At 39.9% G+C, this 25,201-nt stretch overlaps 2 protein-coding genes across 2 annotated transcripts; both read right to left on the bottom strand.

Moving 5' to 3' along the window:
• Positions 1-1,907: 1,907 nt before the first annotated feature.
• Positions 1,908-14,460, bottom strand: LOC118078003 (vomeronasal type-2 receptor 26-like). The gene is made up of 6 exons (XM_060269552.1): positions 14,240-14,460; positions 13,168-13,345; positions 9,701-10,561; positions 8,849-9,103; positions 8,086-8,212; positions 1,908-2,809 (listed from the first exon to the last, which is right to left on the bottom strand). Exons 1-6 carry the CDS (start codon positions 14,458-14,460, stop codon positions 1,908-1,910), a joined length of 2,544 nt encoding a protein of 847 aa, XP_060125535.1.
• A 2,080-nt stretch (positions 14,461-16,540) lies between these two features.
• LOC118078004 (vomeronasal type-2 receptor 26-like) lies at positions 16,541-24,331 on the bottom strand. Its single transcript, XM_035101720.3, has 6 exons — positions 24,066-24,331; positions 23,120-23,297; positions 20,936-21,796; positions 20,250-20,477; positions 19,239-19,365; positions 16,541-17,442 (listed from the first exon to the last, which is right to left on the bottom strand). Exons 1-6 carry the CDS (start codon positions 24,329-24,331, stop codon positions 16,541-16,543), a joined length of 2,562 nt encoding a protein of 853 aa, XP_034957611.3.
• Positions 24,332-25,201: the final 870 nt, after the last annotated feature.

Below are 25,201 nucleotides of genomic sequence, written 5' to 3'. Positions count from 1 at the left end.
TAACCCACAGCGCCACCTGCATCACCTGCATCAATCCCCCTTCTCTGTCATGGTGGTGCAGCTAGAAGGGATCAGGGAGAACTGTTGCTTTGTGAAGTTATGAGACCTTAGAGAGCAATTTTTTTTCTAATAGTGTGAGCTGTTTCATAAGGGGAACAGGTGGTCTTGCATATTAGTAGAAGCCCCTTCATTAAAAGTTTCTACGCAGATGATGGATAGCTAGCTTTGGGGGATGAAAACACCACAATATCCATTGTCCCTCATTCCTAGGAAATTGAACCCTGGGTAGGAAGCTGAGGTTTGGCCTATGATCCAGGTGCTCCATCAGGGTAAAAAAAAAAGGTTAATCCATTTGTGACTTGTTGCAATAAAGGGAGATGCAAACTTGGATGCCTTAACAGAACAAGTGCATAAAAGGGCTGTTAGATTCATATAATATGATCAAATGGAAGCGTTTTGGGTCCCCCCCCCTGATTTTCTAATTCTCAACATTCAGAAGATCTGCCTAGTGTACATATATAAAAACCTCAACTCATTGATGATGTGTATAGATGTTCATTGTCAGGCTTGGTTTCCACACCCTTGGTCATATTTGTTGCCCTCCTCTGCACACGTTCCAGCTTCTAAATATATTTCTTAATCTGTGGTGCCCAGAACTGGACACCATACTCCAGGTGGGGTCTGACCAAAGCATAATAGAATGGTGCTGTTACTATAATTACTACTACTACTACTACTACTACTACACTTCTCTATTAGCCAACACTATGTAGATCATTGGTAGAGTGATAAAGCTGTGGATGAAGAAGGTTCCAGCTTGAGCTCCCCTCAAGTGCCAGGATGCTCATCAAATGTAAAGGGATTACTTTGCCAGACTGGAGAACTGGGTGCAAGCTAGCAAAATGAATTTCTATAGGGACAAATGTAAGGTTCAGCACTCAGGCAGGAAGAACCAAATGCACAAATATAAGATGGGGACACCTGGCTTCCTAGCAGTACTTGTGAAAACGATCTAGGGGTCTTAGGGGACCACAAGGTTCACATGAGTCAACAGAGTGATGCAGCAACAAACATGGGCTGATGCTATTCTAGGCTGTATCCCCTGAGGGTATCTTCAATATATCAGAATAAAAAAATTCCTTCAGTAGCACCTTAAAGACCAACTAAGTTTTATTTTGGTATGAGCTTTCGTGTGCATGCACACTTCTTCAGATACACTTGAAACAGAAGCGTTTCAAGTGTATCTGAAGAAGTGTGCATGCACACGAAAGCTCATACCAAAATAAAACTTAGTTGGTCTTTAAGGTGCTACTGAAGGAATTTTTTTATTTTGCTTCGACTCAGACCAACACGGCTACCTACCTGTAACTTCAATATATCAGGTTCTCAGTTTGCTTTAGACTGCTTTTAGTTGCTTTTTAAGGGAGTGAGCATCCCCCATCCAGAAAGGCAGTGTTCATGAGGAAAAGGATTGATCTAGGCTGCATAGTTCAATAACAATTGCATCTCTACTCTGCATAATACCTCAGTGCCATGTTGGTTTTCTCAGTGCAAACAAAAACATGAATGAGGGGGAAATAAGAAAATAGACAAGTAAGTTTTTTTTAAATAGAAAATTTAGTGAATAGGAAGTACAGCATGAGTTTTCAGCAGCAAGCGTATTCTTTCACAACAATTAAGGACATGCATTTTTAACCATTTAAAAAGCTGAAGGGAGCTTCTATTACCCTGTTTGTTAGTTTCCAACAGATTATTCACAAACCTGGATCTCAGAATACATAGCAAACAAATACCCCGACTTGTCTCCAGAGGAGGGAAGGCTCACCTGGGCTGATCAGGTTATTAAAATGATTCAAATAACTTTCTTTAAACCTTTTGGATAAGGCAAAGGAACACTTGTTAATTATTTAATTCTTTCTTATGTTTAGCTGCTCTTTGCTATTCAGATCAGGTCTGAGTAAAATGACATAGCATTTTGGGGAAAAGATGCAGCTCAGTAACCCAAAACTGGAGGACAAAATGGAGAAGATCTCCACAGCCACCATGTACTTCCCCTTTGTACTCAGATACGTGGGAACAAAGGACAGCCATACCGTGCAAAAGATCAACATGCTGAAGGTGATGAACTTGGCTTCATTGAAACTGTCTGGCAACTTTCTAGCTAAGAAGGCCACCGTGAAGCTGACAATGGCCAGGAGACACATGAAGCCCAGAACACAGTAAAGCATGATAGTGGAACCTTCATTGCATTCAAGCACAATTTCCTTTGGCATTGAGTGTATGTCAAAGTCTGGGAATGGGGGAGTGGTTGCCAGCCACACGCTACATATTGTGGCTTGAATCAGGGAGCACGAAAGGACTATGGAGATGGCTAATTGTTTCCCCACCCATTTCCTGATCCTGGACCCTGGCTTCGTGGCCATGAAAGCTAGAACCACAATGGTGGTTTTGGCCAATACGCAAGAAACTGCCACGGAGAAGATTATGCTGAAAAGTATTTGTCGAAGGAGGCAGGTCACAACCTCCGGCTGTCCAATGAACAGCAAAGCAGAAAGGAAGCAGAGCAGGAGGGCGATGAGGAGAGTGTAGGTGAGGCCCCTGTTGTTTGCTCTGACTATGGGTGTGTCCTTGTTCTTCATGAAGATTCCAAGCACAAAAGCTGTGATGCAAGAAAAGGAGAGAGCAAAAGTGTCCAAGCTGATCCCCAGAGGCTCTTTGCGAGAAAGGAAGCTAATGGTTTTTGGAAGGCATGTATCCTGACCAATGTTTGGATATTCATCTCCTGGACATTGAAAACAATCATCCATGTCTGGAATCAGAATACAAAGAACATAGCATGCATTAATGAGAATCTCAGCCCATGCACCATCCATCTATCATCCATCTATGCCAGGGGTCCCCAGACTAAGGCCCGCGGGCCGCATACGGCCCGAAGGCCTCTTTTATCAGGCCCGTGACGACCGCAACGACCCCCGCTGCCCGTTGCCGCCACCCACTCTTACCGGCACGGTGGCGTGGCGGTGCACTTCCGGGTTGGAAAAAAGCGCCAGAAATCATTTGTGCGCATGCGTATGGGCCTCTCCTGACCCGGAAGTGCACCGGAAATAACGTTTGCGTGCTTGCGCAAACATCATTTCCGGTGCACTTCCGGGTCGGGGGACGCCCATGTGCATGTGTACAAATGATTTCCGCCGCTTGTTTCCAACCCGGAAGCGCGCTGATCGTGCGGTGGGCCAGAGGGCGGGGGAGTGCGCACGGGCGTGCACTCCCCCGCCCTCCGGCCCACCGCACGACCAGCGCGGTGGGCACCGGCCTGAAGCCGGGTAAGTTTGGGGACCCCTGATCTATGCATTTATTCATTTATTTCTTCCTTTACAAGAGCGTTGGTAGCACAAAAATATCACCGTTAAGGATGCAGTAGGAATGGTATATATCCCTCTTCCCAGATACAGGGGTACGTTTATACCACGAGTTTTAAAGGGATGGGGATATATATATGCATTTCCAGAAGGTTTGAAATGATTTAGAAATCCATACACTTCAAACTTCATACTTTCTGCATAACATTTCTGTGCATATGCACTTTTAAAAATATTTATATATTTATTAAAAGTTTTTAGTGGGAGAATGCAGTTGTGCCTGGGAAGTCAAACAGAATCCATTCCAGAAGTCCCTTTGACTTCCAAAACATTCAAAAACCAAAGTGTGGCTTCCGATTGGCTGCAGGAAGATCCTACAGCCAATTGGAAGCCACTGAAGCCCCGTCAGACATTAGGCTTCCAAAAGAATGTTTGAAAACTGGAACATTCCTTTATGGTTTTCAATCGTTCGAGAGCCAGAACGTTTGACTCCCAAGGCGGTCGGGAGCTGAGGTACTACTGTAATGTGAAAGAAAAGAAAGGAGAAGAACAGAACAAACAAAACAAAATTGAAACTATGATACCATCCAGTATATGAGTATGCAAGGCTACAATAACCCTCCTTCCTAAACAAGACGCCGACCTAGATCAACCCACAAATTATAGACCCATCTCCTTATTAAACTGTGATTATAAAATTTTCGCTAGTATTTTGGCAAATAGATTTAATTGGTTCCTAAAACAAATAATACATGAAAATCAATCTGGATTTGTTAAAGGGCGACAATTAAAAGATAATATAAGAAATATAATAAATATAATTGAATGTCTTGAAAATAATAGAGGGAAGGAGGCAGCACTTTTGTCAATCGACGCCGAGAAGGCCTTCGACAACGTGTCGTGGGCCTTCCTGAAAAAAACATTGCAACATCTAGAGATTGGAGAAAAAATGATTAGAGCAATTGGATCGATATATAGTAAACAAAAAGCTAAAATAATAATAAATGGAATAACAACAGAAGAAATTAATATAGAAAAAGGTACGAGACAGGGCTGCCCCCTGTCCCCTCTATTATTTATAATAGTATTAGAGATCTTGTTAAAAAATATCAGAGAGGATAAAGAAATCGAAGGGATAAAGATAGGGGCCACAAGATACAAAGTCAGAGCCTTCGCTGACGATGTTATGATCACTACAGAAAATCCACTAAAAAGCGTCCCAAGAGCATTAGAAAGAATAAATGAATTTGGAAAATTAGCAGGGTTCAAGTTAAATTATAAAAAAAGCAGTTTGTTAGTAAGAAATTTAGAAGAAAGTGACAAAAAGGAATTACAAAAAAAATACTGGCATTGAAATTAGGAAGAAAATAAAGTATTTGGGCATACAAATAACAAATAAAAATATTGACCTGTATCAAGAAAATTATGAAAAAAAGTGGAAGGAAATTAAACACAAATTGGAAATTTGGAAAAAATTAAAAATCTCGTTTATGGGTAGGATCTCAGTGATAAAAATGAGTGTCCTCCCAAAAATGATTTTTTTGTTTCAAAGTATTCCGATTTTGGGAGGTTCACATTGTTTTGACTTATGGAAAAAAGATATAATGAAATTCATCTGGGAGGACAAGAAGCCAAGAATCAAACACAAATTATTAATTGAAAAAAAAGAAAGGGGGGGGGTTTAGTTTACCTGATTTTGAACTGTATCACGATGCGGCAGCCCTGCTATGGCTAAAAGATTGGATTGAATTGAAAAATACCGAAATTTTAGATTTAGAGGGATATGGAGTAGGGTTTGGTTGGCACCACTATCTAATGAAAGGAAAATTGGGGAACCACAGCACCTTCTGGAATAGTATTGTGAGGAAATCTTTAATTAAAACATGGAAAAAATATCAGGGCGTCTTGGAACCAAAAGTACCATGGTGGTTGTCACCTAAAGAAGCAATAGCAGTTAAAAGGGTTAACATGGATAAAGATTGGCCAACATATAAAGATTTATTAAAAGAAGAGAATGGAAATTTAAAATTGAAAGAATATAATGAAGTCAAAAAGTATTGCAATGTTTGGCTGCAATACTTTCAAATAAATCAGAAATTTAGTGAAGATAAAAAAATTGGCTTCGAAAGAGAGACATCCAAATTTGGGAAAATATTATTGGAGGGGAAAAATAAATTTATCCGAAATTTGTATGAATTATTGTTGGATTGGGCCACAAAAGATGAGTTAACCAAAGCGGTTATGATAAAATGGGCACAAGATTTGGGGAAAACAATTACGGTTGAAAATTGGGAAAGTTTATGGATTAGAGATTCAAATTATATTTCAAATTACGATTTAAAAGAGAATGTGCTCAAGATGCAATTTAGGTGGCATCTCACCCCCTCGAAGTTAGCCAAGATGTACGGAGGGGTCAGTAACACCTGTTGGAGGTGCAAGGAAGAAGTAGGTACCTTCCTACACATCTGGTGGTGCTGCAAAGAAATTAAGAAGTTCTGGGATGAGATATACCAAGAATTAAAAAAAAATAGTGAGATACTCCTTTAAAAAAGAGCCGGAAATTTTCCTCTTGAGTATGCTGAAGGAAGACATAAAACCAAAAGACAGATGCGTGCTAATGCATGCAACAACAGCGGGTAGACTCCTAGTCGCCAAAAATTGCAAGAGTAAAAAAATACCAAATAAAGAAGAGTGGTTGACCAAATTAATAAATTATCAAAATTCAGCAATCAAAGTGGGAATATTTAAAGGTTTAAGCGAAGAAAAAGCAGGAGAAGAGTGGAAACCGCTCAAGATTTATTTACAAAAACAAGTGGAAAAGGCGCAATTAATAGCGGACTTATGAGGGTCACAATATTAAGAAAACAAATTAAATTAGAGAGAGGTATGCGGTTTATCAGTGAAACCTAAATCAGAATATAGGAGTGGTTGGAAGTCACGATATGGTGAAGGGGGGAGAGGGTGGGGGGTTAGTAGATTTTAACAATGCGTAATGTTATAGTGGTCGAAATATATATACACTTTTTTTTGTTTTTTGCTTTCTCTCTTCTTCCTTTTCTTCTTTTCTTTCTCTTTCTCTTTTTTTCCCTCCTTCTTTATCTCCCTTTTTTCTTTCTTTTTCTTTTTCCCTTCTTCTTTTTAAATTGCATTTGTTATGTTATGTTAAGATATATTAAGTTATGTTATGTTACACTAAAAAATTGTTATGTTTGTTAGGTTTTCATAAGTTAGAATTCTTCCCCCCCCCCTTTTTTAATCTTTTTTTTTCATCTGAAGTAATTTTTGGGTTGACATTATTTATTTATTTCTTCTGTTCTGTGTAGTTATGTTTGTTATATCTGCTATCCATACTCTATTCTTTTTACATGTTGAATTTTAAAGATTTTCAATAAAGATTATTTTAATTATTAAAAAAAGGAATACAATTATTCTAATAAATGTAAAATTATTAACAACATTATAATTCAATAAATGGATTCCAACTATTCTATATTTATCCATGCACAATGTGTGTCTAAAAGTAATCCATTCATGTGTTGCAGCAGATCATGTCTTCTAGTCATATGTGCTTGTAGGGAGATCAATATTATATAGTCAAGTCTTCATCAACCTCATGCATTGAAATGCTTTCAACTACAACCTCCATCAACCCCAGCAAGCACAGCTTTTCAGCTTTTGACCAATGAGAGTTGTAGTTGAAATCATCTGGAAGGCAACAGGTTAGTGCCGTCTGGCATTGACATTAATATTAATATTAATAAAGTAATAATAATAATAATAATAATAATAATAATAATAATAATACAAAGTAATAATCCCCCTTCCACAGTACATTTAAAAGGGCATTGTATGTCAGTCAGCCCAAAGCCTCATTGAAGAATACAACAATGACCACACTACAGTGGTACCTCGGGTTACAGACACTTCAGGTTACAGACTCCGCTAACCCAGAAATAGTACCTCAGGTTAAGAACTTTGCTTCAGGATGAGAACAGAAATCGTGCTCCGGCGGCACGGCAGCAGGAGGAGGCCCCATTAGCTAAAGTGGTGCTTCAGGTTAAGAACAGTATCAGGTTAAGAAGAGACCTCTGGAACGAATTAAGTTCTTAACATGAGGTACCACTGTAAAAGCAATGCCAATTCAATGAGTAAATGCAAAATTCCTGGAGTGTGTGGGTGGGTTGATGCAATGAAGAAGAGCTTAGTGTTGGGGGCTGGCGCAGGCTGGTTTAAATCCCCTGGGTACAGACCTGGTTGTTCCCTCAAACCCACCTCTGGAGACCCCATCCCTTTGCACCAGCCTCCCATTGGCCAATTCGACAGGCTGACGTGGAGCAGGATTTCAAGCCAGGAGTGTGAGCCAAAACTCACGCTCTGGCAAAGATCAGGCCCCAACATATAGCCTAGTATCATTGGCAGTGGGGGGGGGGGGCGCTGGCTGTCCCACAAAACCACCACACCCCTAAAAGGAGGTAAGCAGACTTGTCCACCAAGGAGTTAAGCACGTCTTGAAGCAGAAAAAAAATGCACATTTTGAAAACTGGAGTTGCACATCTCCTTGAACCATCATACGATGGGGTGATGATGTGCTATGTTGTCTTGTACAGAGGAAAGGGTGGTCATTGGATAATGTTTGCTGTTAAAAACTGATGTGAATAAGCAAGGCCATAGTTGTTCAGTTTGATGAGCTACTGACTAGATCAACTATCTATATGAAATTTCTTACCTTTCCAGTTTGAGATCTTCCCCTCTGGACATGGAAAGCAATCGTAGCAGCAAAACGGCTTCCCTTCTATCTTGGTCCTACTATAACCTGGATGGCAGTGGTCATTGCACATGGAAAGGGGCTGTGACTGTGCATAAAAGAAAGAACAATGTGCTAACATTGAGATCTTATATTTTGGAAATTTTATCTCAGTCTTCTCTATCCATTTAAGAAATGGCTTCACAATGGGGTTGTGTAGTAACATCATTCCATAGGGCACTAGGAAGTCAGAGGGCATGTCTGGGCCATTGAGAGATGTGACAGGAAAGATAAGGGAATGGATTTGACACAAAGAATTAAAAGTCAACTTCATCCTCTGAAATATCCCCCAATTGAAATGAGATTTATACCAGCATAGGAACTCATCTAACTCTCTACTGTGAAATAGGAGAACATTGAAAGGATACAGGATTGCAAAAGCGTTCTTCTGCCACACCAGTGAGAGTCCAGGATGGCTTTAGATGGGTGATTCAACAGTCATCATTTTTTATCTACTACCAGCAACCTTCAACTAGAACAATTAAAAGGCCAAAGGTCATTGCATAGTAATGAAATTTCAGCATTCTGCAAGGTGAATGTTTTAGTAAAAAACCATTATTTCACTGGGGACCTCAAAATTTCAAGAACATTGAACTACAAGCATTTGAGTATCTAGATAATCCACTTCTTGAATATTGAGGAAATTATGGTAATCGATACAGCCTGAAATATGCAAGGACTGCACCTGGTTAAATTGTTTGGGCCATAAGATGAGATCCTCATGAATGGTAAAGACTTTGTCCAGGGAGGTCACAGCATCTTTCTTATCTTGGAGAGTCAGAGGGTCAATCTTTCCCACTTTAACTCTGAAGAAGGTCTGGTTTGGGAATGTGAACCAGTTTATAATGTCAAATCCAGCAGCCAATTCCCCATTTTGATCAAAGGACACCATTTCCCCCACACTGCTGTTAAATGAAATTCTCCTGAGAATGTGGTGGAGCTAAATGATGAGGAAGAGAAATCGTAATTGTGTAAACATGCAAGACATAGAACTATGAAATGTGGTGATAAAATATTTTACTTGGAGTGTTCAGATTGTGTTCCCTTGAAAATCTTTATACAGGCCAATGGCATCAACAGTAACAAAAAATCGCCTAAAATTCCAGATGAGCTCAATTTTTACCCAACAATGCCTCTGGGATGATACCATATGATGATAAATTATTCTTCTAAATAAGTCTACCAGGCTGTTCATGGAAGTACAGACAACACTTGTAGGGATGGTTAAATTACATTTTAAAGCAAACTCTCCTCCCTATTTCTGGCAACTACCTCCCACAAAACACACATAAATTGATTATGTGCTATGAAATAGTTCTATTACAAAGCTTTACCATCACTAGTTATAGTCAAACCACTGTTCAGCTTTTTATAACTTGCAATGGGCAGGGGATTCTTTTGAGAAGAAAGTTGTTTTTTCAACCACCATTTGGATGCCAAAACTCTATCCTTGGTAATGATGCAATTTTCCGAACCATCTAAGCGATGCTGTTGCATGAAATATGTGGTGGAATCTTCCATCTCATCAGGCTATTACCTGCCAATGTTGTGCCTTCAGAAGCTTCCACTTTCCACCACATGATATTCCTTTGTATTTGAATTGTGATAAATAACTGGAATGCAAACTATGTGCTATTGCATAGACTGCATTGTAGACGCTGTAACTATGAGCAGTCATGCCCATTTCAAATGTAGAAACAGGAAGCATCTCCAGCCTCTCATTCCCAGAACACCTTTTCCTGTCCATCTTGTGTGCTGCAGAAGTGGGAAATGAACACTCAAATGATTCTTCCCAGAACTCCCTGATGAAGCCTTCTTCTTCTTCTGAAGCAGGGTTTCTGTTCTGAAGAAATGTGTGGAAATGTAGCACCTCCTTTGAATGAACTGAAAGGGACAAAGCACCATGGAGAAAATGTATGTCCCAATGTCTTTGGAAGGGGAATGAAGTGAAATCCATCTGGGCTGTCATAACCCAAATTTTAGCCATTGTTCTCCATGGCATATTCTCCATTTCTGCAATCTGGGGCATTGTTCTAAAAACCATCATGGTCTGAATTTCTCCATGCACAAGCACAACATGGGCAGTACTTGACATAGCAACATTGACTGTCTTGAAGCCCTCTCCTACCATGTCTCCAAAGCCACTGGAAGAAGTTAGTTTGGGGAATTTTTCAATGAAGTCAAAGCAGATGCCACCCTGGGAAAGTAGAGGAAGTATGTTGTCAATAAAGCTCTCTGTATTGTCGTCATCCTGGGAAACAACTCCAATCCACGTCCATGAGAAATGCAGAAGTAGGTGGAGAATTCCCTTGTACTGAAAGGCACCATTTGGGAACATCCGGTGAAAGAAAACCGCTTGAGTTTCGTTATTCATGACTGGAGAAGAGCCATATATGAGCTAGATTTGAAAAGGGAAGCGAAGAGAAACATTTGCAGCTTTGTGAGTATAGAGACATGGCAAATTGTGCTTTCCCCACAAATTGTTTTATCTTTGAATACCAAAGGCAATCCAGTATTAAATATCTATAAAGATTGATATGGATGCAATGAATCAGATACATAATCTTAGAAAATATATCTGACCTGTGGTCACCCCATTCCTCACCCACCACTACACTGGTGGTCACATGGCTATATAGGCTAGGGGAAATTTCACATTCAATATATCTAATGGGTAAAAAAATCTCTGGAACTGAATTCATGCTATATTTAGGTGGCATGGGAAAATTTAGCTAATGGTCCAGTAAAGAAGGACAATGAGTAGGAAACTAACCTTGTGTCACTGAGCCATGAGGCCTTGTCCATTTTTTTAACTATGGGTACAAAAATGAATAAGATGGTAGAGATAGATGATAGATAGATAGATAGATAGATAGAAGATAGATAGATAGATAGATAGATAGATAGATAGATAGATAGATAGATAGATAGATGATAGACAGATAGATAGGCAGACAGATATAGATGGTAGACCACAAGGTTTATTTTATTTCAATAATATTCTGAAGGATTTAAATTGAATAAGAGTAAAACCAAAGTGCTAGATAAAAATTTAAATATTAATGAAAGAAAGGAATTACAGGAAGCAACTGGTTTGTTATTTGTTAAAAAGGTGAAATACCTTGGGGTAAATATGACTGCAAAGAATTTGAATCTCTTTAAAGACAATTACGATAAGCTATGGAATGAAATTAAGAGAGATTTAGAAATATGGTCGAATTTGAAACTGTCTTTGTTGGGCCGTATTGCAACAGTTAAGATGAATGTATTGCCAAAGATGTTATTTTTGTTCCAATCATTGCCAATAATTGATAAGATGGATTGTTTTAAAGAATGGCAAAAGGTCCTCATATGGCAGGGGGAAAACCCCAGGATTAAATATAAGATACTAACTGATAGTAAAGAAAGAGGTTTTTCCCTGCCGGATTTAAAGATTTATTATGAAGCGGCTACATTTTGCTGGTTGAAAGAATGGTTTATGTTGGAAAATACTGATCTATTAGATTTGGAAGGATATGATAATGCATTTGGCTGGCATGCATACTTGTGGTATGATAAGGTGAAGGTTCACAAAGGCTTTAAAAGCCATATAATTAGAAAGTCATTGTACAATGTATGGATTAGATATAAAGATTTATTAGAAAGAAAAACACCTAAATGGATTTCACCTTTGGAGGCTAAAGCACATAAAAGATTGAATATGGAAACCAGTTGGTTAAAATATAGGGACATGTTGATGGAAGAAGGAGACCAATTTAAGTTAAAAACATATGGACAGTTGAAGAATAAGCTTGATGATTGGCTCCAATATCATCAGATTAATGAAGTATATAAGTTGGATAGGAAAATTGGTTTTCAATTAGAGAAGTCAAAGTTGGAAACAGAATTGTTAGAACCAAAAACAAAAATACTTTCCAGAATGTATAAGTGGCACACAAAAGACGAACAAAGAATGTTATGATACTGTGGGCAAAGGATGTTGGTCATAATATTTTGATGGAGGATTGGGAAAAATTATGGAAACAGAATTTAAAATTTACTGCGTGTAGTCTTTTAAGAGAAAATATAATGAAAATGATGTATAGATGGTATCTTACACCAGTAAAATTAGCTAAGATGTATCATAACCAAGATAACAAATGTTGGAAATGCAAGAAAGAGGAAGGATCTTTTTATCATATGTGGTGGACTTGCCCACTAGTAAGGGATTTCTGGGAGAAGATTTATAATGAACTGAAGAGAGTGTTGAAAAATACATTCACTAAAACCAGAATCCTTTCTATTGGGTATAGTTGGGAAAGAGATTCCGAAGAAAAATGTTAATTTTTTCATGTATGCCACAACGGCGGCAAGAGTATTATTGGCCAAGAATTGGAAGACTCAGGAATTACCGACAGTGGACGATTGGCAAATGAAGATGATGGAGTATATGGAACTGGCTTAGATGACCGGGAGAATTCGCGACCAGGAAGAAGAAGCGACTGAGGAAGAGTGGAAAGACTTTAAAATCTACTTTTAAAAATATGCTAAAACTGTATATTAATATAACTGTATATTAAAATTAGATTTAGAAGTGTATAGAAACTGTGGATTTAGGAATTTTGTGAATATAAACAGATGCATGAGAGATTTGAAATTGTAAGGAATTTTTAACAATGAATTGGAAATTGCTAAAGATAAAGGAGAAATGAACCGCAGATGGAGGGAACTCGAGGAAGTCCCCTCATATAATGTTAAAAGAAAAGGATTGACTATTTGGATTTTTGTGTTTCTTTTTATTGTTATGTTATTGTGCTTTATTGTATTAGTGTGTTGTTTTTTTTGTGTGTGTGCTGTTTTTTGTTGTAAAACCAATAAAAAATATTTTTTAAAAATAATAATAATAATGAATGTGTCTCTCTATTTCAGTCACAACCATTCCAGCTTGCAAGACGCATCAAGATGGAGGTGAATGAAGTTCAAATGAGTTGTTCAACCTAGATGTTCTCCACACACACGTCTTACTTGTGGCATCTTGTACATGCACAGGATAGTTGCCATGTGAAGACAGACATTAGAGTTTGGTCCCCCGATGACTGCTACTGGAGTATTCTCAACATCACACTTGTAGTTAGGGATGAACTTGGCCCGTCTGGAGAGTAGTTCAATGGAGGCTTGATAGGTCCAGCTGGCACTGAAATGACTGTTATAGATGTGGAATCCAAGGGTAACATTGCACAAGATTTGGGGGTTTGCATTGATCTCCTTCACAGCAAATGCCAAGGCCAGGATGTGCTGGTAGTTCTGAGTCAGGACCCTTTATCAAGTGTCATATGGTGAGAGTCATGTGTTGCATTAATACCATCGGCTTCAGTTCATCACATTCACAACATTTCAGTTCAGTGTATAATTAATTAATATATTGCAAATGAATAAATTTTAAGGCCAAGGTCAAAAGTAGTTTAAATAAGGACCTCCAACTTGAAACATCATCTCATTTACAAACATACAGTCATTGTGTTGCAAACAGAAGCAGCAGCAGCAATAGAAATTTGCAGCACAGCTATACATTATCTTATACTCTGACCTGTCCTTCCATGCCTGCATTTGTGCCTACACCTCCAGGCATGCCACTTCATTCAACAGCCAAAACTGCAAGGTTTCTAGCAGAGGCAATGAGATTAAGATCTATTTTTTTATTGATGTAAATCTCTAAAATGTATTTTGTATATTTAAGTTTTTATCTCTGTCTTCAGTATATCTTACTTTATTGCTATGGCTAGTTGTTGCTGCAAATAAAGATTCTTATGATCTGATCATGTGAAACAGAACAGATAAAGTAAGCTAGACTCCCTGATGCTATTTCCATTGCCCTCCTAAAACTTCAAGCTTCAGAAACAGTTAATCCTGGACAAATATTTTCATCCGTCAAGACTCCTCAGAGCATCACTCTTCCAAAACTAACTGACTGGCTCTAAAGACAATCAATAAGGCAACATAAACTTCCAATAGTTTGCTCCCAAATCTCGTACAAAAGAGCAGCATGTCTAGGAATAGTATCATTAAAATAATATGATATGGCTTTAAAGCAACATACATGTGGTCATCAGAAAGTTCTTGAGCCGGGTGTTTTTCAAAGGATATGGTGCTTGAAAATATGTAGATCTGAGAAATAATGCCAGCAATGATGAGGTCTCCCGCCTGATAATATTTGTGAATAATAGGAACAGGTTCTTTGATAGAACATTGAGGAATAGGAGCAAATATGCATATCCCCTGTGAAAGCAGTAGGAACACCACCAGCCCAAATACTACCATCTTGCAGAGGGTTTTATGGTAGACATCAAGCCAACTGCTCTGCAATTCTTTGGAATTTGAATGATCACTCATCCAACTGATTAAATGGCAGAACAATACAGAATAAAGAACAGGTGGCTATTCAGAACTGTGTCTATAGGCCCAGCTCTGAGTGACACATAGATATTAATAACATCCCTTAGTCTTTGATTGTTATTTTGCATGGGACCAGTAGACATTCTCAAGGATAGGGGGAAGAAGTAGAAATAATGGTAATTAATTTGATAATTGCAGCTCTGTTAAAAACTTAATCTGATTCATTGTTTCTCTGCAATATTGCAAAAGAAAACATGTTTTTCACATCTCAGCTGAAGTCTTCTCTGGGCAATCCTCAGTGGAAGGAAGTTTTAACTTGTTATAGTTACAGGTGGGTTCACAACTGAGGTCTTAAAAAGAAAAACAACAAAGGCATGTAACTGGTTTCAATTATATTTATTCACTGAGGTGGAGTCAACTTTTGCAGAAGTTCCAAATGGACCCAAATTTTCAAAACTTGAATGTTTTAGAATCTAAATGAAAACCACATTTGGTCCTTCTTTGTGGTGTCACTGCATCGGGGGGGGGGCAGTCAACCGAGCTTCTTGTGCCCCCATGTCCACTGATAAGATGTGTGGTACATGGGCTGTGTCTGGATGAAGGGGACAAACCTAGGAGCAGACCAGAGGGCAGAATCTCCCTCTATTACTCACTCTGCAGGTGTAGTTTTATTTTTAAAGTTAATTATCCGTCCTTCTCCATGAGGTTACAGCAAGTTGCAACAAATGGAAAATAAAATTTTTAAATAGATACAAAAAGTAGAATTTCAATGTCTCCAGTTTCTCCTCCTCTCGAGCTGATCCAGCCTTTCTCGGATAGCACATGCTTTGAATATGAACACCCAAATGCTTCCCTTAAAAAAAATATATCTGGAGATGTTTTGACTGTGTTGCATAATAATCACGTCTGTTGCTCCTTGAAGAAGCCAGAGCTGATTTCATGGGAAACTGTTGTGATCCAGAGTTTTGCCCCCAAATGTGTGTATTGAGCAGGATACAACGATTTCCATTACATTGGTTACATAGCAAACAAATATCCCGACTTGCCTCCAGAGGAGGAAAGGTTCATTTGGGCTGATCAGGTTTTAAAAAATGATTCAAATTCAGGGCTTACACAACTGACATCAGGGCTTACACACTGACATCAGCAGAAGTCACATAAATATTTTCCAAAGTACGAAACTTAAACAGACTGACAAATACTCAGCTTTTTTCCACACAAGCTATTATAACAACAATTACGGATTACTGTTCTGGAAGTGCAATAAGTAGACAGTTCCTTCTGTTGATTAAAAAAATAACAGAAAGGTTTTGATCCAGACAGTTTTAGTAGTTTAGCCTATTTCACTTGAACATAAATACTATTATGAGTCTGGATCCAGCCCAGTATCTCACATACATTATCTTTTGTCTAGATATTGAGAAGTCAATTAAACATAAATATTGTACATCAATGAGACTATTCTATGTTTCATTTCTTTCAGTCTATTCTAATTATGAGTAAGTCTAGATCCAAACTGCAGTTCACATTGCATTTTATCTACAGTAAATAAACAATATAGAATGCAACAGTAACATAGGTCTCAGTCCAATAAATTACAGCATAATTTAGCCCATGTGTATTCTCATACCTATGACAAACTTAGTTGGTCTCTAAGGTGCTACTGGAAGGAATTTTTTTTATTTTGTTAAAACCAATACACTTTCTTTTCTTTTCTTTATAATTATTTTTATTAAGGATTTTCTTGGGTTACAAAGGTAGTGCAGTGTCTCATGCATCATTTTTACACATCAATATTACTTGTTGAGAAATTATGAGGAAGGGGGGAAAGAGGTGAGTGGGATGGGGAGTTGGGTGTGGTGGATTGTCAATGTTTCTATATCAAGAAATACACTTTCCCTTAGTATAAAAGGCCATAGGAATGAGTTATTTCCCCCTGGCTTAATTCCTGTCACTTACACATTGCTAATTTAAAAAGAACTGGCGCCAAATAATTTAGAACATTTCATTGTTTTGTTCTTCTTAGCTGTTCCTTGTTGTTCAACTCAGGTCTCAACACAATGATATAAAGCTTTGGAGAAAAGATACAACTCAGTAACCCAGCACTGGAGGCCAAGATGGAGAAAATCTCCACGGCAACCATATATTTCCCCCTTGTGCTGAGATAGGTTGGGACAAAGGTCAACCAAACGCTGCAAAAGACCAGCATACTGAAGGTGATAAACTTGGCTTCATTGAAACTATCAGGCAACTTACGGGCTAAGAAAGCAACACAGAAGCTGACAGTGGCAAGCAAACCCATGAAACCCAAGACACAATAAAACATGGTGACTGAGCCCTCATTACATTCTAGTATAATTTCTTCAACAACTGAGTGCATGTTGAAATCTGGGAATGGGGTGGAGGTTGAGAGCCACACCGTACAAATAGTGGTTTGAATCAGGGAGGAGCCAAGAACAATGGAAACAGCCAGTCTCTTCCCCAACCATTTCCTCATTCTGGATCCAGGCATGGTGGCCATGAAAGCTAGAACTACAATGGTGGTCTTGGCCAGAACACAAGACACAGCTACCGTGAAGATAATGCCAAAAGCAGTTTGTCGGAGAAGGCATGTCAGCGTTTTGGGTTGGCCAATGAACAGCAAAGCACAAAGGAAGGAGAGCAGGAGGAAAATGAGGAGAGTGTAGGTGAGATTCCGGTTGTTGGCTTTGACAATGGGAGTGTCCTGGTGCTTAACAAAGATGCCAAGCACTAAAGCTGCAATGAATGTAAAGGAAAGAGCCAATATTGCCAAAGTCATCCCCAAAGCTTCTTCGTAAGACAGGAAAGTTATGACTTTTGGAATGCATGAATCCTGGGCATGATTTGGATACTGATCCTCTGGACATTGCAAACAGTCGTCCATGTCTGGAAAAGAAAACATAAGGTTTGAAATAGGGAATCCCTGTTTACAGTGGAATAATCAAGGATAAAGAAATAATAATAATCACTAAGCAGATACTTGGGGAAGCCAATATTAATTTTACAAAACGTAGAAAGATGGATGCTAGGTAGATGTATGACAAACCTATCTCTGTCTTTCTTATGCAATTATATATACAGGATACTGTACTCAGAGATAGGAGGCTTGGAAGCTAGTTGTGGATTCCACTCAGAAGGGGATACTATCCCTGGAAATTTAATCCGATTCTGAAAAAGGCGGGGGGGGGGCTATAATCACTTTGTAATTTCCACATCATAATGAATGGAAGAGGTATGGAACTTCTTTTCTGAATCAGAATTCAGTCTCAGACCTCTGTAGTAGCAACTTTGTTACTACCTCTACGTATAATAATGCCAATTTAATTTCCCAGAAGGTGGAAGAAGCAACAAGGGGATCTTGTATCTTGGACCTGGTTGATGAAGTAGAAGTACTAAGTAACTTGGGAGGAAGTGATCATCTCCTCCTGGGTTTCATGATATATAGGCAATGGAAGGCTGAGTGCAGTGAGACCTGCACTCTGGACTTTAAGAAAGCCTATTTCAAAAAGTTTAAGGAGCTACTTTTTGAGAGCCCATGGTCAGAAATACTCAAAGAGAGAGAAAGGAGTCCAAGATGGATGAGAGTTTCTTAAAGGTGAAATGTCCAAGATGGATGAGAGTTTCTTAAAGGTGAAATGTTTCTTAAAGGTGAAATGTTGAAGGCCAATGGGGTTGCAGTGGGATATAAATAACACACACATACAACAGCTTTGTATTTGTAAGTCCAGGTTACAAATCAGTCAGGCTGAATGAGATGGGGAGGTTGATGAAATAAGGAAATGTATTTTGTGTACAAAATATGCAAATTTGGTGCATTTCAGATTACCCATGCAACCATGACCTAGTAGCTGGTATTGAATAATAATAATAATAATAATAATAATAATAATAATAATAGTAATAGTAATAGTAATAGTAATTCACAAACAAGACCACAACATATAAAATAAAACAAAAAACAATAACCCAATAAAAAAGAAAACCAAATGAGCCACATTGTAAAAGGGTGTTGGATGACAATAAGATCAACCAAAGGCCTGGTTAAAAAGGAACACTTTTGCCTGGCGCCTACAGGTGTATAACGAAGGTGCCAGGTAAACTTCCCTGGGGAGAGCATTCCAAAGATGGGGAGCCACTGCAGAGAAGGCCCGTTCTCGTGTTACTACCCTCCGGACCTCTCGAGGAGGCGGCACATGAAGGAGGGCCTTGGAAGATGATCTCAGGGTCCAGGTAGGTTCATATGGGAAGAGGCGGTCCTTGAGGTATTGCGGTCCTGAGCCATTTAAGGCTTTAATAGGTCAAAACCAACACTTTGAATTGGGCCCGGAAAATAACTGGTACCCAGTGCAGTTGGACCAGGATCAGTGTAATATGCTCAAACCGTCTTCCTCCGGTGAGCAACCTGGCTGCTGAATTCTGCACTAGTTGAAGTTTCCGAACCATCTTCAGAGGCAGCTCTAAGTATAACATATTGCAGTAATCTAACCTAGAGGTTACCAGAGCATAGACAACAGTAGTTGGGCTATCCCTGTCCAGATAGGGGCGTAGCTGGGCCACCAGATGAAGCTGGGTCACTTTGCACTACCCATGTAAAGTAAAATTAAATAACACACCATGTGCAAAGGATAGTTAAACATATTGAGATTAAGTCATTTGTGAAAGTTTTCCATTATACTACTTACCCTTCTGGTTTGAGATCTTCCCTTCTGGACAGGGAAGGCAATCATAGCAGCAGAATGGCTCCCCTTCCTTCTTGGTTCTACTATAACCCAAATGGCATTTGTCATTACAAAGAGAGAGGGGCAGTGCCTGTACATAAAATCATAGAAACATATACGCTATAAACATGACTTGGTTTCCCCAGACTGACTCCAACATCTGCATCCCTTAGAACAGGTGTGGGGGACCTTCAGGTCTTGGCAATGCTTGCTGGGAATATGGGTGTTGCAGTTCAGAAAAATCTGGAGGGCTGAAGGTTCCCCATTCTTGCCTTAGGGGAAGGGCTATAGCTCAACAGTAGAATACTGTATATGTTTTACATACAGAAGCATCTCCAGTTAGAGTTCAGAAAGACCTTAGTCTTGAACCCCAGAGACCAGTTGCCAGTCAGTGTCGACAGTACTGAGCTAGATGGGTCAATTGTCTGGTTACAAAGCAGCTTCCTATGTTGCTATGCATATTAAATGGAACGTAAGAGAAGCAGTGTCTAGAAACATCTTATTATATCATGATTAAACTTATTTATTTCATTTATCACTTTGATACAAAACCAATTGAAGGCATCTTACAATATACAGAATAAAGTAAAAATGCAAGAATAGCACAGGAGGGTAAAAACACAACGAACAACAAAGCACTAAATATCATCATGCACTAGTACTCATAGAGAACTATGTATGTCATGTGTGGTCCATGCAATTAGGACAACTGTATGAGCAGAGTCTTCTTTGCACCAAGTCCCTATAAACAGATAGCAAGATGCATATGTAAACAAACATGTTCACATCTGCCACCCAACATGCAAACATGGGGGACATGATTAGCAATAGCACAGTTAGGTTTGTGGCATGCTCCAAAGGGTGTGAGCCTACCTGCCAGTGTGTAAATGAAGGCGCAAAGGAAGATGACTACAGACAGATGTATTGCCATGACACTTTTTAGACAGAGCCCACCAAAAGGTGCCTAAACCGTACCTGGTTGAATCTGCTGGGCCACACAATTGCATCCTCATGAATGGTGAACTGTTTGCCCGAGCGGGCCTGAGGGTCTATCCTGCCAACTCTTACTTGAAGAATAGACTGGTTTGCAAATGTCACCCAGTTCATTATATCAAATGCAGACTCCAGTTCTCCATTTTGGTTGAAATAAACTTTTTCCCCAGCACTATTATTAAAGATGCTACTTCTCACCAAGTGGCTGAGCTAAATTCGGGAGGGGGGAAAAGGATGGGAATAGAAGGGTAATTAATAACTATATAGGTAAAGTTAAGTGGGGTGTAGCGCTCATCTCGCTTCAGGCTGAAGGAGCTGGTGTTTGTCTACAGACAGCTTTCTGGGTCATGTGGCCAGGAGGACTAAATCACTTCTGGCACAACGGGACACCGTTACAGAAGCCAGAGCGCATGGAAACACTGTTCACCTTCCCACCACAGCAGTACCTATTTATCTATTTGCACAGGCATGCTTTCGAACTGCCAGGTTGGCAGAAACTGGGACAGAACAATGGGAGCTCACCCCATCGCACAGACTCAAAATGGCGACCTTTTGATTGGCAAGCCCCCCCCCCAAAAGAAGGGTAATTAATAACTGTGGATTCTTCCTTTTTTATTATTTCCAAGGGTACGGTGAGCATTCCTGCATTATTGCGCTCCTGATATTACCTTCCACACCTGTTGATTCCAAAACTTCAGCCACCCTCCATCCATGATTGTTCTGAATTTGAACTGAGATGAATGCGCGTCATGCAAGGCATGTGCCACAGCATAGACTGCATTGTAGATGCTGTAGCTATGGCCAGTCATGCTCGTGTGAAAAATAGACCCCGGAAGAGTCTCCAGCTTCTCCTCCCCAGTGCAGATATTGCCATCCTGCATATTTCCCTCAGAATCAGGGAAATAACACTCAAATGCCTTTTCCCAGTATACCTTCATAAAGCCATCTTCTTTTTCCAAGATGGCATTTCTCGTCTGAAAAAATTCCTGGAATCCCAAGACCTCCTCTGAGTGAATTGCGAAGGATAGAGCACCATGGAGGAAATCAATGTCCTGATCTCCTTGAAAGGGAAGTGATGTGAAATCCATCTGGATTGTCATGATCCAAACTTTCCCTTTAGCCTTCATTGGTATATCTTCATATTTTGACATGTCAGGAAATGCTCTCAAAAGTGGCATGGTATCAATTTCACCATGAATGAGCAACACATTGACAGTACTTCTCATGGCAATATTAAATGTCTTGAGCCCATCTGTAACCATGTCTGTAAAACCACTAGAATAAGTAATTGTTGGAAATCTTTCTATGAAATCAAAGCAGATTCCTCTCAGGATAAATTTTGGAACCACGCTCTGTATAAACCTGTCTCCATTCTCGTCATTCACAGTCAACACACCAGTCCATGTCCACCTGAAATGTAGCAATAACTTGAGAATCCCTTCATACTGATGGTCTATATTTGGGAACATTTGTTGGTAGAAAGCAGCTTCAGTTTTCATTTTTCCCACTGGAGCAGAGCCGTAGATGAGCTAAATGAAAGGTAGGAAATGAGGAGATGAGATACTTTTTAAAAAGAGTGTAGTGGTTTACTTTTCAACTTATACTGGCAGCAGTCAGAATCCAACCTAGATTTCGGATTTCTTACTGTTGTTGTTGAGTGACCTGGGAGCTTATCAGTTTTTCTCACGCTTAAGAGAAAGTGTTGGAATTCAAAGGTACAAATATGCTGACCAATTCTCTAAACCAGAGCTTTCCAAACTTTTCATGTTGGTGACACACTTTTTAGAGATGCATCATTTCATGACACAGTAATTCAATTTTACTAGCAAACCGGAGGTTAAACTAGCCCTTTTCCAGCCCTGGGGGGAGTGTGGGGAGCATTCGTGCGACACAGCGACACACTAACGTGTTGTGGCACACAGTTTGGAAAGCTCTGCTCTAAGCCGACTATCCTAGCAAAGGAATTCACTTTGTCCTCACTTGTGAAACTATAGTAGCAGAAAGTATATACTGAAAGAGGGTTGGGCCAGCCTACACAAAGAACTGTGCGCATTTGCCTTTCATGGTAGTGCCATGTCTTACATTGCACTGGCATAGCAGGGCTTCCACCATATTCTGTGGTTGGATTAGAACTCCCATCATCTATGAGCCCTGACCACGCTGTCTGGGGCTGATGAAATTTGGATTTCCATAACACCCATAGGACACCACACTGGTATATTGACTGTAGTCCCTCAGCCAGTTTACTTCAAGCATAGATCAGCACAATTAGACACAAGTATTTGCTGGAGGAGACTCTTGAGAGTTCCATGGACTGCAAGAAGATCAAACCTATCCATTCTGAAGGAAATCAGCCCTGAGTGCTCCCTGGAAGGACAGATCCTGAAGCTGAGGCTCCAATACTTTGGCCACCTCATGAGAAGAGAAGACTCCCTGGGAAAGACCCTGATGTTGGGAAAGATTGAGGGCACAAGGAGAAGGGCAGAAGGAGAAGGGGACGACAGAGAACGAGATGGTTGGACAGTGTTCTTGAAGCTACGAACATGAGTCTGACCAAACTGCGGGAGGCAGTGGAAGACAGGAGTGCCTGGAGTGCTCTGGTCCATGGGGTCACGAAGAGTCGGACACGACTAAACAACAAAATTTATATTAAGATATCTGTCCAGCTCTTCACCATTTATTTCCATGGCAGTAATCATATATTAAGCAATAATAACATCATAATATCATATATTAAGCAATAATAACACAGCGACAGTTGTAAAGGTACAGCTGATCTATCAGAACTTGCAAAGTGCCGTGCCTTTGCCTCAAAAGAAGACCCAATGAGATCTGCTCTGGGAGAATTTTACCTGTGGAATCTTGTAGATGCTGAGTATAGTTGCCATGTGGAGACAGACTTCAGAGTTAGAGCCTCCAATGACGGCTACGGGATTATTCTGGAGGTCACACTTGTAGTTGGGGATGTATCTGCCATATGTAGAGAGCAGTTCCAAGGAGGCACGATAGGTCCAGCTTGGACTGAACTGGCTGTTATAGATGTGGAAGCCCAGGGTGAGGTTGGGTAAGATTTGGGGGTTTACATTGATCTCCTTTACAGCAAATACTAATGCCAGGATATGTTGGTAGAGCTGTGTCATGATCCTGAAATGATAGTTATGTACATGCTGTGCCACAGTGCTTTTCCTTCTGGATGGGACATCTGCTAAGCTTCAGTTGAGCTAATATATTTTACAGATCAATCTATCTCAGTCTAGGGAAATCTGGAGGGACATTAGCACACACAGATTCCAGCCCTAAACTGGGGAACTAAGCCTTTAAAAAAGAGTTGAATCCCAATGGAGTATGGAATAGATCTCCACCTGCCCCAGCACTGCCATGTACCTGGGACATCTCCCCTTTTGGGGTCTTACCCTGGCCTTGTATGAGCCAGGTGAGCTCCAATTTAGCTCGAATGGGGACCTTACATCAATATATATCTGTCTGATCTGGGATGAGGGGTTTCAGCTGGCTGAACCCTGGCTGATCCACCTTGCAGATCCCGGCTTTGAATTGCTCCTTGAGCTGCTGAGGGAAATAGGCTTGGAATGTTAGAATCATGGCTGCCACATCTAAAAGGATAAAATGATTAATGTGGCTTAGCTACAGGTATGATGCAATTATTTGACAAAGGCAGGGAAAGTTGAGCTGCCATTCTTCTCCCATTCACTGGATCTAACGCTGATCTATGGGCCTGGCTCTTCCAGGGAAAATATAATAAATATGTGATACCAGAGGGTTTTAGAAAACAAATCTTACACCATGTCATCAAAGAGGTCATTAGAAGGACATGTTTGGAAGTCTATTGAGTTGAAGAATATGTAGATCTGAGACATAATACCAGCAATGACGAGGTCTCCTGGCTGGTAGGACTTGTGAAGAATAGGAAGGGGATTACTGACGCTGCATTTAATATTAGGAATCTTGCATGTCACCTGAGGCAAAAGCACTGATAGCCATAGTACAGACCCAACTATCTTGCATGAAATAATTCTTCTTGTACATAAATTCTCCCATCCCCACATTATCCTTCGCTGAGTCCTGTACTAAAGCCTGCGCAGCCTGACTTAAGTAGACACTAGGGGCTGATCTGTGGCTCAGGTGGTGCAGGATAAAGTCTCTGTTATCAGACTGACCAAGCGCTGGCTATCTCGTCATACCTTGGAAATGTACAAGGGATATTAGTAGCGCCCTCCTATTTTCATTAATAATAATGCAGCTCACATTTGCAAGTCCCTTTATATGGGGAGTAGTGTCTTCTATTCGTAATTTAATAATTACAGGGGGGATAATCATATTATGATGGTTTACAGGCACTTAGATGTGATTGCAGCAATCATCCAGTTTATGTCACCACCTAGTTGTGTTATGGAAATTAATGGTCCCAGATGATGAAATTTGTAGCAAGAAACTAGAGGGATGTAACTATAGTAGTTAGGGGCAGATGATGTTTATATTCTCAACTTTGCACAATCAGGGACCATTAAGAAAATAATATGCTAGATGCATTAGACTTGAAAGTGAATTTGGGCTGCCTGCTCTGTGCAGGTCTCACTGGTCTTCATGAACAGAGAGAATGAGTGTATTTTGTGGGTATTTTCCAGGGTTCAAAAGTAGCAGAAAAGTTTCAAAAGATCCCCTATTTATGATAGGATGTTTGAAACCCCCTTGAAAAAAATATTGGGTGTGGAGGGCGTTTAATATCCTTGAGAACCAGCCCTAAGTTTGTATTCTCTCAGTCCTGACTTCTATTCATTTGTAATGAGGCACCTAGAGAGCAAGGATCAACTCAGCAACCCAACAGACTCTCCACCTCTTCCCATGCCAGAGGTTGCCCACCTTATGAGGTCTGCCAGAGACTATTCATTGCCTGCCCAGTGATGCACTGAAGAAAC

Source organism: Zootoca vivipara, chromosome 16 (genome assembly GCF_965207765.1).
Source record: "Zootoca vivipara chromosome 16, rZooViv2.hap1.1, whole genome shotgun sequence".
In the NCBI taxonomy this organism is placed as follows: domain Eukaryota; kingdom Metazoa; phylum Chordata; class Lepidosauria; order Squamata; family Lacertidae; genus Zootoca; species Zootoca vivipara.
The sequence above is the reverse complement of the archived record's forward strand: the minus strand, read 5'-3'. Positions and strand labels throughout refer to the sequence as shown.